Source organism: Aptenodytes patagonicus, chromosome 2 (assembly GCF_965638725.1).
Source record: "Aptenodytes patagonicus chromosome 2, bAptPat1.pri.cur, whole genome shotgun sequence".
In the NCBI taxonomy this organism is placed as follows: Eukaryota; Metazoa; Chordata; class Aves; order Sphenisciformes; family Spheniscidae; genus Aptenodytes; species Aptenodytes patagonicus.
In genome coordinates this window covers 70,140,496-70,155,699 of record NC_134950.1, presented here as the reverse complement: position 1 = coordinate 70,155,699, position 15,204 = coordinate 70,140,496, and the positions used below count along the sequence as shown (strand labels likewise).

The 15,204-nt window shown below is 39.9% G+C and overlaps 1 protein-coding gene across 4 annotated transcripts in view; it reads right to left on the bottom strand.

Annotated features, from left to right (window-relative positions):
* Positions 1–5,653: 5,653 nt before the first annotated feature.
* Positions 5,654–15,204, bottom strand: part of ANKS6 (ankyrin repeat and sterile alpha motif domain containing 6) — a 52,415-nt gene continuing 42,864 nt past the window's right edge. For all 4 annotated transcript variants that reach the window (XM_076330190.1, XM_076330192.1, XM_076330191.1 and 1 more), the window contains 3 exons: positions 14,063–14,179; positions 13,010–13,106; positions 5,654–6,422 (listed from right to left, as the gene is read on the bottom strand). In XM_076330190.1, coding sequence (XP_076186305.1) covers positions 6,373–6,422; positions 13,010–13,106; positions 14,063–14,179 — 264 coding nt within the window. In that variant the 3' untranslated portion in view covers positions 5,654–6,372. The remainder of the gene's footprint in view (positions 6,423–13,009; positions 13,107–14,062; positions 14,180–15,204) is intronic.

Genomic DNA, 15,204 nt, shown 5'->3' with positions numbered 1-15,204 from the left:
ATGCCCGAAGAATGGGAACCATGAATACTATCACTGTGCAACTGAAATGATGGGATGCTTGGAATACAGCTGACAAACTACTATGAAGTTCACTGTAAGAGGATGTCTATAAACCGTCAACGGACTAGCAGAGGTGTATGCAGAACACCCGTGGTATTGTCTGAGGGGGACATGTAGATGACAATATCCTTACATGGCATTCCAAGAGATGGTGTATGATATACATGAGTCCATGGGACCTGATGGGATGCACCCACAAGTACTGAGGGAGCTGTCTGGTGTCATTGCAAGGCCACTCTCAATTATCTTTGAAAGGTCATGGTGATTGGGCAAGGTTCCCGAGGACTGGAAAAAAGCATATGTCATCCCGATCTTCAAGAAGGGCAAGAAAGAGGATCCAGGGAACTTGTCCTGGCTTCGGCAGGGATAGAGTTAATTTTCCTCCTAGTAGCTGGTACAGTGCTGTGTTTTGGATTTAGGGTGAGAACAATGTTGATAACACACCAATGTTTTAGTTGTTGCTGAGCAGTGCTTACACTAGTCAAGGACTTCTCAGCTTCCCATGCTCTACCGACTGAGAAGGCTGGAGGTGCATGAGAAGCTGGGAGGGGGCACAGCCAGGACAGCTGACCCAAACTGGCCCAAGGGACATTCCACACCATGTGACGTCATGCTCAGTACATAAACTGGGGAAAGCTGGCCGGGGGGGCCGCTGCTCAGGGACTGGCTGGGCATCGGTTGGCAGGTGGTGAGCAATTGCACTGTGCATCACTTGCTCTGTGTATTATTATTATTATATTGTTATTATTATTTTATTTCAATTATTAAACTGTTTTTATCTCAACCCACGAGTTTTTTCTCACTTCTACTCTTCCAATTCTCTCCCCCATCCCACTGGGGGTGGGGGGGGAGGAGTGAGCGAGCGGCTGCGTGGTACTTGGTTGCCGACTGAGGTTAAACCACGACAGAACTAGAACCAATCAGCCTCACCTTGATTGTGGGGAATGTGATGGAGAAAATAATCCTGGAAATAATTTCCAAATATTTTAAGACGGTGCTTGGGAGAAGTCAGAAGAGGAAATCACGTCTGACCAACCTGATAGCTTTCTATGATGACTGTCTCAGTGGATGAGGGGAGAGCAATGGACATGGTCCCGGACAACCAGCTCTAGGGGGCCTGCTTGAGCAGGGGGGCGTTGGACAAGATGACCTCCAAAGGTCCCTTCCAGCCTCAGCCATTCTGTGATTCTGTGAAACGAATCTGTGGCATTGTTAAGGACTACAGTTTGTGTGTGTGCTTGACACATAGACCAAATAAGCAATTAAAATGCATGATAGGAGATAAACAATACAATGTATTAGGAGCATCTATAAATTGGAGCTGTATTTTGTATTCTGTGGCCCAGATGGCTGGAAAGGTGGACCTCTGCATACACCGTTTAATTACCAGCACAGAGAATGATGCTTTCTGTTTGCTCTGTGTCTGAGTAAAGGAATGTGAGCAATGCATTTTGAATCAAGTCTGTGACAAAAAGTAAGTGCTTTGGAGTCCTGAACTGCTGAAGAAAGTGAGTCCCAGGGCATTCAATATTAATTCTGACTATTCAAGAAACAGCCTAAAGGAGAGGCAGATCCTGGAAAGAAAACCAGTAATCCTAACCTAGTAAAAATACTATCTGTGCTTCTATCCCTCACTTTTTTCAGTTTGTTTTCCTTTTATTCCATCTTCCCCTTCTTGGGACAAACTGGCAGCAGAGAGTGACTTGGAAAAAACATATATGAAGAAATCCTGTTGAGAACAATTGAAATCAGGCCCACGGTGATCAAATCCATTGCACTTTGCTGGCTGCTTTCTGTGCAAAGTGATTTTGTTCCGCAACTCAGCAAAACGGAAATCTCTGTTCCAGCTAATTGCAGGCCACCCATTCTGTGGTGTTACAAATAGCTTAGGCTTACTAAAAACGAGAACTCACAGCCACATATCAAGTATATGCGCGAACACAGAATATTTTTAAACCATTTATAAGAAGGTGTCTTGAATGGGCCTGTTTTTCGGCATTCACATTTACCCGTTTTATCACCTTCAAGAACCCTGCTCCAGTAGAGCACTAGCCACTCTGCTAACAGCCACGATACGGCACTCCTCTTAAGACCAGACAGACCTATTTTGAGAGTGTTGTACGTACCTGCTGATGAGAACTGAGAGGAATAAGAAGCCAATTAAAATGCAATAGATGCAATGTTGGGAATATGGCAATCATACTTCAAAAAACTATTTGCTTTTGTTTTTATGACTGTGTGTTAATGCCATTAAGTTTTAATGCACACTAGAATGCTGTGAATGACAAGGGGCAAAAATTGCTTTGAAACAGTTCTTTGCTGTGACACTTTGAGGAGGACATTGCATTAACAGTTTATTTCAATAATACAAACTTCTGAGAGACTGGACATTAAGTATTCCAAATGAGCTTTAAATATAGCATAAGAAGTTTCGGGTTTAATGGACAAAGCCTGTTCCCACTAAATGTACCCTTGTACTGCCAAGAGGGCTTTGAAATAAAATAAAATCTAGAATTGGCAAGTTTGAGGCTATTAGTGTCAGAGTCAGACCAGCCAAGCAATTCTAAACTAAGGTGATCTTGGTATTAAAGAAATCTGTTTGCAAGAACTTTTATGTTCCCCTTCACTCTGGAAACTGAAGTTGTTCCCTTGAGAAGCTTCCTGGCTTCCGAGTCATTTGCTGAAGCACGAGAACTACTACAGATGACTGCTTGAATCATTTCCAGATAACGAAGTATCTTTATTTAAAATCTGATCTTGATTAATGCTCAAAGTGCAGGGGGAAAAAAAAAAAAAGAAATTCAAAGAACCTTATAAAAGCTTCTTGTAAAATAACAGTACTCCTCAGCAAAATAAGACATTTTAGGGTTAACAGCTACAGATTAGTCAAGTGCATAATTCTAGACTGAATCAGAACAAGAACTGTTTCTTGTAGTGTTTGCTTCTTCGGCAAAACCCAGAAGGTATCACTTTTCAGTATGAGGTAAGCAAACTTTGCTAACACAGATTTTCATTTGAACTAAAAAGGAGGACACAGAAAACGAACAGCAAATGGGAAACAGCTTTTCACCTTTGAATGTCTGTGACAAATCAGGACAGGTCACTAAAATGACGGTCTCCATCTCTGAATGGCCTCCTTGTCCAAGTGACTGTTTGCAACAAACAGACGGATCACAACCTTCACTTAGCGTCATGTCTGGCACCCCTTATGGGCGCTCTGGATGCCTTAGGGCATGCAAGTGCCAGGGGATGTCTGGACAATTGAATCAAGCTTCTGGTCTAGGCTGGTCAGACACTGGCTTTTGAGGCCCCAGTGACTGTACTGACCAGACCTCCGCTGCCTACAGTGGAGTTTATACAGCTACCCATGTCAGCCCTTACACATAGACACGTAAATGTCGGTGCCGGTCTCAAACTTACCTCCTCTCAGAGCCATAAAAAGCAGCCATAGTGAGCAACCTGTTTTCTTTCTCCAGTTATGATGGCAGCTAAATCAGGCAGAAGGAACAGACCACCTTTAAGAAATAAGTGCAGCAGAAGATATGAAAGGTTCCCAAACTCTAAACCCATTTTTTTTTTGTTCCTGTGTTAATAAAGCTAACTCTTTAAACAGTGGGACTTGTTGATGGGATGGTCTGAGGAACCCTTTCTGCCTGTTGTGTAAACACAAAGAGCCTACACTTGTGCACCCGTCGGTCTCCTTTGACAGTGTTATGTTCCATTTAAATCGCTTTGCTGCTCGTTCTTTGGTGCACTTTGGCTAACATTCCCAAATTTATAGCACTGTTTATCCTCAGTCACTATGTAGCTTAGGAATTGGTAAATGAATGTATCAACTAGAGGAACTAAAGCCTAACTCTTCCCCAACCTAGACCAACGTCTTACGGGGTCACACTCCGTGAATCGTGAATTATTTTCTGCACAGTGAGACAGATTCAGCCAGAGGAATGAAGCATGCCCCTACCTTGCCTTAGAGCCTTGAGGTTCCTACAGTCTTCTGGGCAGTGGTATATATGAATTTGAACCCTGTTAGATTGTAGAAATAATGCATCTCTCAACCTTGCAAAGTGTTCTTCACACTGAACTATTGTTCAGTGTCTTATTTGAAAAGGACCTAAAACCCCAAAAAGAACACCCACCCCCTCAATTTATTGCAAGTGAGTACTTCTCCTTCCAAAGAATAAGGCCCGCAAGCTCTTAACAGGAACGACTGAAGCCTTCTCACCTTGAGGTTTCCCCTTTGGCGGGCTTGAGGTGACTCTCTGCAGAGCGTACTGGATGTTTGGATTGCCGCCTGTTGCATTAAAAGCACAAAACTGTACAGGGAAACTGTGCTGCCATAGGGCCCGTAGGCACTAGGTAGTAGGCAAGATGTTCCGGCTCATTACAGATCACTCGCTCCCAGTTACACTGACAGGGGCTCCAAGGTGCCACTGCACGTTTTTGGCTCAGAAGCAGCAACTGTTTCCTAGTCTTAGTAAGAAGCTGCAATTATTTCTCTGCTGCATTTTGAAGTGTTTTAACCAAAACTGTCCACATGTTTCTTCAGGAAAGGACAGGGCCATTAGTTTAATACTATATGGTTTGCACCCAACATTTCTGTAGATCTGCCCTGCCATGTCATCTTTAGTAGCAGCTCTTGAAAACTGTGAAAGCAGAAATTACGTATTTCTACCCTAAAGCTGAAATCAATCCTGAAGCACAATTCTACGTAAGGAGTGATTTTCTTGGGCATAAGACATGTCGGAAACATAAAATACCATGCTAAATGTTGATAGTGTTATAAGTTTGTTGACATATGTGCACTGAAAAAGAAAAATGGAACAAAAATTATTTTGCACATATTAACACCTGATATGTTAATAGCATGACCACCAAGGACCTCAGGTACTAACAGGCTCCGATTGTCCTGATCAGCTCATAACCATCTTTTTTCTGCAATACCCCCCTGTAACCTCTTCTCCTCTTCCTCCTAGGAATTTAGCTACCTGTGTTCAAGGTCAGCTCTGATAGGGCACAACTGCATAACCTGGTGCTGCTCTGCTGTTTGCTGTCAGCAGCTCGGAGCTGTACCTCAGATGGCCAAACCAATGAAGCTGTCACAGAACCAGCTGACACACCCAGAGGCACCTGAGGGACAGCTTTCACTGGTGCTGTTATCCCTATCACTACACCCACTTCTATCCCTATTTTTGCTAAACTCCACTAAAACCAGTACAGTGAGGAGGGTGGAGAAATGTAAAATCTTTAGTTCTGTACAGAAGAGATCACACTTGAGATCACTCCTCGGCATTGGAGCTCCAAGATCTTCTTGACTTTACCTGCATTAGTACTCCTGGACTCACGCTGAATTCAGCCAGTGGTAAAGTTACATATTTGTGAGTCTTCAGAAAGGTAGATGTAGTGTCAGAGGCTTCTGATGACTTGTATTTTAATTGCTCCACAAAAATTTGTATTTACTAAGCAGAAAATTATTTCCACTCATAATTACTATAACTAGTCCTTTCAAAATTATTACAAAAATCAGGTTATAAAAATATATTTTAAGGACCTGCTAGTGTTACTGTTCAAAAAAACCCAGGCAATATCAGTTAAATGGTTTTATTCTCAAAACAACTGATCAGCAATATAAAATATTTTAACACTATTTCTGTTTAAATATTGGTGACAGATTATGCATTTCCTTAAATAAAGTGCTATTTTTACAAATAGGTATTTCATATTTACTTTTACTGCTGTTCTAACCTCTTAATATTGAATAGATAAAGTGTATGTTGGTTAATGAAGAACGCAGCATTCCTTTTCCTTTATATTCCTTCTCACGAAACCATTACATTTTCCATTTGGACTCCTTTATCTGTATCCAGTCAATAGAGGCATATTCGGTTTATATATTTCTCCATGTAGAAGCTCTCGTAATTCGTGGTGGGTTTCATGCCTTCTTCCATGCTTTTGTTGTTCCTGACTGTGTCCTTGTAGGCCTCCTATGGGTTCTTCATCTATGGGCAAGAGTGGAATGAAAACATCGATCTTCTTATATGGTCATTCATTCTTCCTGCTCTTCTGACTTCGTTCTTCTCAAATCCAGACCACTGACGTCTTGAACAATTCAACACTTAGGTTGAACCATAAAAGCAATCTCTTTATTATTTTCTTTGATTCTGTGTTGGATTCAAATTTTAGGCACATTACTGCAGAAAGTCCTATACAGCTGTAGTCAGGACTAACTTTTCAAATTTTCATTTGTACACTTGGATTTACTCAGCTAGATGCGAAACCTCACCATAAGAAAAAAATCTTTTTTTCCAGTAGCTACCTTTTAGGAGAAACAGCTTCTTGTGGTTTTATAGAGCAGCCAGGTGCTGTAAAAGAAAAAAAAATAAATCTGAAAAACTGCAACCAGCAAGACTCACAGCTTTAAAGAAGACAGACTAATTCCACAACTACCAGAAACAGGCCCACATTTCCCAGTATCATTGTTATACCAGACTCCAACAATTTGACCCTGTAATTCATTTTACTCACCTTAAGCCCCCTCCTGTGCGAAGAAGGTATGAAAAGTCAAAGTCACGTCTGAAAAGGTCATCTACTGCCACAAACCTTTCCAGTATCTCCGTTTTCTCAATGTGTACCTTTCCAGCAAGTGACCACCTGAATCCTGTATGATTTTTACTTGCAAGTCTATATTGGTTTTGCTCCCATTTTTACTTCTCACTCTGCAGTCTCTGTAACTCCCTCCTCTGGATAACTTCCATTTGATATTTTTGACTCTGAATCCAAAAGTAGAAAGTAAATGTACAAACGACTCCCCACTCTCTTCTACTTTATTGTGTCACATCTTTTAAAATACCTATATATGTATCTGCAGATACATATGTGTACGTATGTATCAATATGCATCATACCATCATATGTAAAGAGAAACTGGAAGACCAGAATTTCCGAAAAGAATTATAGAATGAATATTATCATATTCATTATATGCATCATATAGCATCATATTCTTTTTTCATCATAGGCGTAGTTACTCTTCATTTAACTTGTATCTGGAGAATATTCAGTTTATTCTTTTGATATCTAAATCCTCCCTTTGTTCAGTGCCCCTGCTAGATGTTGGGGTGTTCTCTTTTCTTCCCACCTGTTATAAGAGAATTGTTATGTTTAGGTGGGGGAGAGCAGCTGGATGCCTGCACCAAGTGACGAGGCTCATCTTTTTCTTTCGAGCATTTCAATAAACTTGATACTAGAAGGTAAACTAAGCTACTGGCAGTTAGCTTTACCTCCAACAAATCTTTGTTAATTTTCATGATGAGGTTAAGAAATGCCCTAGGAGAAAAAGAAGATTGTGTCCTTCAGAGTATAAACCTTGGATGCTCTCTTGCTCTTTTCATGTGATCTTTGTAGAAATGGCAAATTCTGTTACAAGCCCAGACTTGGGCAAGAGAACTCCATGAACTGTTTCCATTTTTTATCACAGATCTAAAATGTAACACTTCCTTACATATGTATTATAACTAGCATATGGGATTTTATTTCTACTCTTCTGGAAGAAATCATTTCAGTTGGTTTGCTCCTTTTTTTTCTCCCATGGAGTTTCACAGAATCCACATGAACTTTTTTCAGCTTTTCGTTTCTGATTTGGCAAGTCTGTGTTGAGATGCAGCTCTCTCTCCTTTGGTGTCATTTCTTTCAACTAACCTGCAGATCGTTGCCAGATCTGTTCAACCCTTTAATTATCCACTTGATGACTGCATGAATCTTGACACTCCCCCCTCCCCCCCAAAAAAAAACCCCTGAACAATTAGTCCTGGCAATTAGGCGTTCAAAAAGTCTGATTTTCTTTTTTACTAGAATCATGTAAGCAAAAAGGTCACCTCAAACTACAAACATAAACATTTCCCGGGGTGATACAATTTCTTAAATCCAGTTTCCTCAGAAATCTGGACTTCATGCTGCCATTTGCTGTTTCATTGAAGTTGGGAGCCCAGACAAAGGAGGAACGTTTTCTTCCTCAGAGCAGTCATCTTGCCTCATGCCTCCACGAGCTGGTCATCTGCTCTAAATTTAAATGGTGAAGCAGCAAGCTAATTCTGTGTTTGTTTGACACAGTTCACCGAGTTATAAAGAAGCAGTATCTTCCTAGTAGTTTCTCTTATCAAGGACAGGGTGATTAGCATGCATTGGCAATTTTCCAAGCCATATTTTTTTTTCCTTGAAAACTACTGAAGTGTCAAAAAAATCCGTAACATTCACTCTTGCAATGAATTCATTTCGGCAGAATTTTCTGAAGGTCACCAATTCATTTCCATTAAAAAAAGAGACGGAGGCAACACTCTCCATGCAAGTACTGTTTGCCTATTCAGAATAGGGACAAGATCTATGGTGCCCCCGAACCTAATGGCTTACGCGTCCAGTAACCACTGAATTATTTATACTGCAGGTAGGGCAGTCATCTGCCTTATGCAGTTCAGGCAAGGACTGGAATATGGAGCTCCCACAGCCTAACCTAGTATCGCTGGCGTGGGGTGGGGAGGAAGCGGTCTCAGTATCCTTCTGACAGAAAACAAATGTATGTCAAAGCCTGTCGTCTTCCGCAAAGCAGAATCGTCTCGCTTCCAGCCCCAGGGATGACACAGCAACTGACATACAGAGGAATCTTTCTCCCAACTGTGACCTTTATTATAATTGAAATAGCTCATCTGCCAAAACCCAGCAAACACTCAACAACTTTTCTACGAGTTCTTGTAGTGAGTATCACAGCGAGTTCAGAAGCAATGACCTCAGCAGGAGGTGCTCAACCAGAAGCTAGCTGAGGATACAAGCCAGCAATTGATTTTGAACTGCCAAAAAAACATCGAGAAGAAACTCCAGTATCTTCCCTAAACAAGTCTGTTGTGTGAAATTGGTTATACCAATTTCAATCCTCTACTTCTGATGGTCTTGCTTTTACTTTTTCTGCCTCTCATTGTTTTCCTTGTACTGCATTCCTTAGAAGTGTAAACATAATCACTGCAGTTCTCTTTTCCATTCTAGAAACACTCATCTAGATGCTTTTCTATTTCTGTTGCCTGCCATCTCATACCAGGTTTCATGAGCAGCAACAGCTCCTGACCCAGTGGCAGCAGGGGAGGGGCTGAGCCTGGGCAGTGTGGATTGGGGCATTTTGGGGGGAACTGAAGCTAAGTGGGCATTGGAGCTATGGAAGCGGAAGAGTGTGGAAGCTGTACACATTCGCAAGCTTGGTGATGGTAGTCAGCCTACAGACCTCACACAATTATAAGATACATTTCCAGTAAGTGAGGATTTAGTTTCTTTTCTCCTGCTTTTTCATTTCTGAGTCTTATGGATATATTCGGATTGTATTTCATTATCTTCTTTACATCCCTATAGGCTGGAAACTTCATAAAAGCAGAGCTACGCTGGCAGCCACTCTGTTTTAGGTATTGAGCTTTTAAAATGACTCAAAATATTGAGGAAATCACAGTGATAGGTGTGAAAACAGTGATAGTGACACAGCTGGAAGAGCAGGATGTTTTTATTTTCCTGTGAGCTACATCTAGCTTTCTAAAAGGGCAAACCATGAAGTGGCTTTCCTGCTAATGGTGTCCAGACAGGCTCCTAGAAGAGCTGTAGAGAAACCAGTGGTTGTGGACCACGCAAAAAGCATACAAAAAATCCACATATTACTTTTCAAACACATCACAGGAGGCAGCCAGTTACAGATGCCATGATGCCAATCAATGATTAGACTGTAATGAGCTAGAGAAGTAAGTTCACATCAGAAAACCTACATGTATTCACCATGGAAAAGCTTGGGAAGGTTCCCATTTCAGAAGCCTTCTTTATGTGGGAGTCCAAGGTATCTTAATCTGAAGTATTGGTAAAAAAGGTTATGAAACAAATACACAAAGCAAACAATAACAAACTGCTAAGCCAGATGTTTTAGAGGAACACAAGGATTAAGCAGCTGAGCTGCTGAGTACAGAGCACAGGTTCTTCTTTAAATTGCCACATAACTGAGAAGTGATAAAAATTACGCTAATTTTTTTTAATGGTTCAAGAGGAGATCCAGGGAAACACAGAACAGTGAGATGGTCAGTAGTACCAGGCAGATTAGCATAAGCTATAACAAAGAATCTGAAATTTTGTGGAAAACAATCAAAAAGGGATTTGAAAAGTCTTGCCTCACCAACCTACTGGAATTCCTTGAAGGTGCCAACAGTCTTGGAGACAAAAGAGGTCCACTTGATGCCTGGATTTTTACAAGGCATTTCACAAGGTCCAAGGCTGGCTCTTAAGACAATGACGAACCCACAGGGTAAAAAGAAAATTTCTTGTGTGGATAAATAATCGGTTAGGAAGGCAGAGGACAGAAGGTGGGAGTAAACAGTGACTTTTTCCATAGTAGAGAGAGATTCACCACTAGCATTTCATAGGGATCTGCATGAGGACTTAGGATATTCAATATATGATTTCGAAAGGGCATAAAGTGACAAACTTTCCTAAGTTACCCATATAAATAAAAAGGCAAACAGAAGACTGGCAAAAGGACTTCATGAGACATCAGTGCCCAAACAATAAGATGGCAGACAAAATTTGATGAAGATAAATATGAAGTAATATGAAGTAAGGCATATAGAAAAAACGATGTATGAGCGGTTATATAAAATGATAGGCTCTGAGCTCAAACTCAGTAGATGAGCTGGGTTTTAAGAGGTAGTTCCAATTAATACCAATTCAGTCTTCAGTTATAGTCAAAAAAGCAGAGTACTAGAAATAACTAGGAAAGGGCAAGAGAACATCCACGGTATGCCTACATCTTGAATATTGTATGCTAGGCTGGTATCTCCAAGTCTGAAGGGATATAGTAGAAAAGGAAAAGAGGTCAGAAAAACTATGGTATAGGGAATGTTTAAGCAGCCTGTAAGTCTTCCATCTGGAAAAAACATGCCTGAGGAAGAGTATCACAGATATCTGTAAAATCATCAGTGGCATGAAGGCAGTGAAGAGGAAACAATTGTCCACTGTCCACTGTCCATCCAGTAGGATGAAGCAAAAGAAGTCAGGACATGGCAAGTTCACAGCAAACGAAAGCAAGCAGCTCTTCACACCAATGTCAAATGAGACCGGATGAAAAAGCTGAACACAACTGTATGGATCTTGGATCTGACTCTGTACAGCTGCTCTTATGCTCTAAAATATTAGACATTCCTGGAAATTACTTCAAGTTCCAGAGACTGCATAAGGGTTCCACTGCTACTTTTTACAATAAAAAGCAGCTTACCTGGTGCAGAAACTTCTTTTATCTACATGTTCTCTTCCTCTTCCTTCTCTGTTAGTGCTTCTGTTGCTGTTTCACAGCCAAATCTATTTCATGGAGCTCTCACACACAAAAACCCAAAAGCTAGACCTCTGACGGCAGCCTCCTTGCAGCATCTTGTCAGCTGGTCAGCAGGAGCAACTGTTGCCTCCATTCTTACAAAAGGATGTTCTCCCCAACTCTATGCCACCATTACCATCCTTTTGCTGTCTTCAAGACACTTTTAAGCTCAGTGGTTAGGCTCAGCAAGTTGCTTGGAGACTCGTTACATCTGTATGCTTCTTCAGTTCTTGAGTAATTCCAGTTCATTGCACCATGTTATCAAATCCCAAATAGCAGCTTCTGCTCACCTAGTAGTACCTACAGAAGAGGCTCTTCAAGTCTGGGATGTTATCAAGAGACATCCAGAAGTTCCCATACATGCTGACTACTCTGAGAATGGCAAATAAGCTGCACAATGCATACAGCGACACCTGATAGTGGCTTTCAGCCAAGCAGACTCTACAGAATACAGAAAGTAGGCCACATTGACTAGCTACCCCAGCAATGCCCAGTTTTCCCCAAGACAGCAGTAGGACTACAGTTAGCACCTGCTTTCACATATCTAGTGATATTCAGCTGACTGAGATTGGAACTGGGACTTGCTCATTATTAAGGCCTCCTAAAACACGCAATACCTGAAATATTATTTAACATAACCACTAAACAAATGAAATGATTTTGTGAGTGGATGTAAGCAGCAGAATAAGCAACTGAAGGAGAGTAAGAGGCACTTTAACATGGTGAATTTCTCGAGGCCATTCAGTAGCTTTCATGTTCCTCCTAAAACATGGATCCAGAAATAGACATATGAATAGGTTTTGCCCCATTCCTTAACCCTGAGTAACAGATGCATATCTGTCTTTCGCTCAGGTGGCTGGCAGGACAGAGATTTGCAACTTTTATATCTAGGGGTGACTGTAGTAAATGTATTCATTTGTTACATGTCAGCAACACCTTTCTGTACATTTTGATTATAGACAGTACATTTTAAAAGGCAGTTTCTCCAGCAATGGCTAGCAGTTAACGCTGGTGGTTGGAATAGATGTATTCTAAAGGAACCGACTATAGACAATCATATAAAAATATTACTTATACAAAATAACTAAATGCATACATACATAAATACATAATTAACATAGCTATCTAAGCCAGTATACTAAATTGTAAACCTTGAATATATTTAATCTACTTGATCACACTGAAGAAAATTGTCTCCTATAAAAAGTATGCAAAAGTAAATTATGTATCATACAGAAACGCACCTCCCACTGCTGCTATATATACACACTATATACAGTATACTGTATACTATAGTTTGCTATACTTACATCCATTTTATGTGTTTAGTAATGCATAACAAAAATCTTATGCTTACTTCAGACAGTACTGAAGTGTGTGTAAAAATCTTACAGATAACTCTACGTTTTTACCTTGAAATCTTCTCTACAGTCTCAGCGAAAGACACAGACACACGTCAATCATTAACCCAGAAAGCAGTTAACTGGCTTGTTTGTCACATTCTGTCTTCTAGCCACTATTAATTAAAAGTATCCATACATTTTTCAATTAATTTCAGGTGCTACTTACACTGGGAATGACCTGGAGGTCTTGTGTTACTGACACTACTTTCAAAGGAAGAGTGGAAGTTGTGTATAGTTTCTTGTAAAATCTGTCTCTCTCGTCCCTGTAAAAGCACAATAAATTAAAACAAGATATTCTTAAATTTCTGTTTAAAAAATGAGTTTGTTAAGAGTTCACAAAAAATTGTGTAAATATGTGTGTCTATGCCCAGAGAGTCACAGTGTACTATTAGGAATAATAACAAATCCTTACTTCCTGGATATGCAGAAAACCTGATAGTAATCTTTTCCTGAAACTACCAGACAGCAATAAAAAATTTTCATTATTTTCTTCATAGCTTTATAGCATGGAGCATCATCCATCTCCCCTAATTTTTAGCCTCATCACTTGCTGCTGTTGATCTTAACTTGGGGAAATTGTCTTTATGTTTTGTTTATCCGAGCTTCCAGTATCGGAGAGAGAATGGACCTCAAAACTGAAAAAGCAGCTGAGCAGTGTCAGCAGGCCTAATTAAAGACATGCTCCAGTCCGTAATCCCTCTGACAAGAACATTGCTTACTGTATGCCATTCTTAGCAAATTTGCTTATTGTCAATAAAATTAAAAGGCAATAAAAGCGTAAGGAATGAGAGAAGTGCTATTTACCGAATCACAGAGAAATCAAAAACTGTTAGGCAAAACAAAGGAGACATTTCCTTTTACATTATATTCTCTAGCTGGACTACAGTGGCCAGAGGATTCTTTTTAGCATCAGTGAAATCAATATCCAGTAACTGCAATATTGCCAATGTTTATGTTACCAGTAGCTTCTGATATAACTTCCAATACTCTGTAAAAGAACTGTACAGTCACTGAACTAGGAAAGAGTTAATGAAAGAGAACAGGGAGTACCACAAAGGAAGATATTTTTCACTAATCAAATACATTAAATATTTTGCTTGGAAGACATTCATTTGGCTTTTCTAACTAACATCTGCAACTGAATTTTGAAATGTATGTTGAATTAACAATATAAGCAAACCTTGAATTAATTTACTAAGTACAGTACTTCAAAATGTACCTTTCCTGCATTCAGTTCAGAAATAGCTGCCAAAATTTGCTGCCTTGATCCATCGGTTTTAATACCCAGCTCTTTCAGATCACCATCAGTAAGTGTAAGGAAGGCTTCCATATCCACCTGCATATGAAAAAAAAAAAAGGAAAAAAAGGCAAGACCAATTTACCTAGGCAAAGATTCACTATTACAGGTTAAAAGTGTTTCGGGTTTTTTTTTTAATTTTATAGACTTACTGTAAATATTGTGCACACAAAAATTTTTAATGAATTACCAGCACCAAATGCTACCCACTTTACCAGCATTGTCAGGTTTTAAATCTGCTGTTAATAATTCAATTAATTATCATAGTATATTTAAAATATTAATGGATTTTTAACTTTTTTCAGACAAGCTCTATCAATACAAAAATATATACTCTCCACAAAAATTCCTCTACTTACAGTAGCAGCTAGTTGAATAAGCCTAAGATTTCTCTCTTTTCTTTTCTTCCCCCTCCCCCCCCGCGAGTATTTTTTGAATTTCAGAATATTGTGTGTACTTTTCCAATGTCTCCTGAGGAAAACCTAGGGTTTATTCATATATCAGTTTTTACTATATCAACACATCCGTAAGGCCGTGATAAGAAGAAACATCTAAAACTTTTCATATTGATATAACCTTCACAGACAGAGCACATTCATTTCTATAAAATGCTCCCTTCCCTATCATGTAGGGGAACGATAATAAGCCCGGTGTATTGTGTTTGTCGTGCTGAATCTGGAACTCTGCAGCAATGTCAATTTATTGTATGTCCATTCACTACCCTCTGCCTTTGGCCAAACAAACACACAATTATTGCTCACATCTGATACTGTCTTAAACACTATAATGAATTAATTTTACTGATTTTCAGCAATGTTTCCTTTCATTGCATCCTTCAGGTAAGTCACTGTCACAGGCCTCATCTACAATGATGCTTAGGTTCCCCAATTTAATTCTCCTGTTGCTTATTCATAGCGGATAAAGAATAGAAAGCAGCCATCTTGGTGACTCACACCCTGCTGTCCTCCATCTGCAAATGAGGTTCCAGCTGTGATTCCAGGGATGATACAGTACATCCTATAAACTGTTCAGCCAAATTGGATATAGACTTATATAGAAAAAGT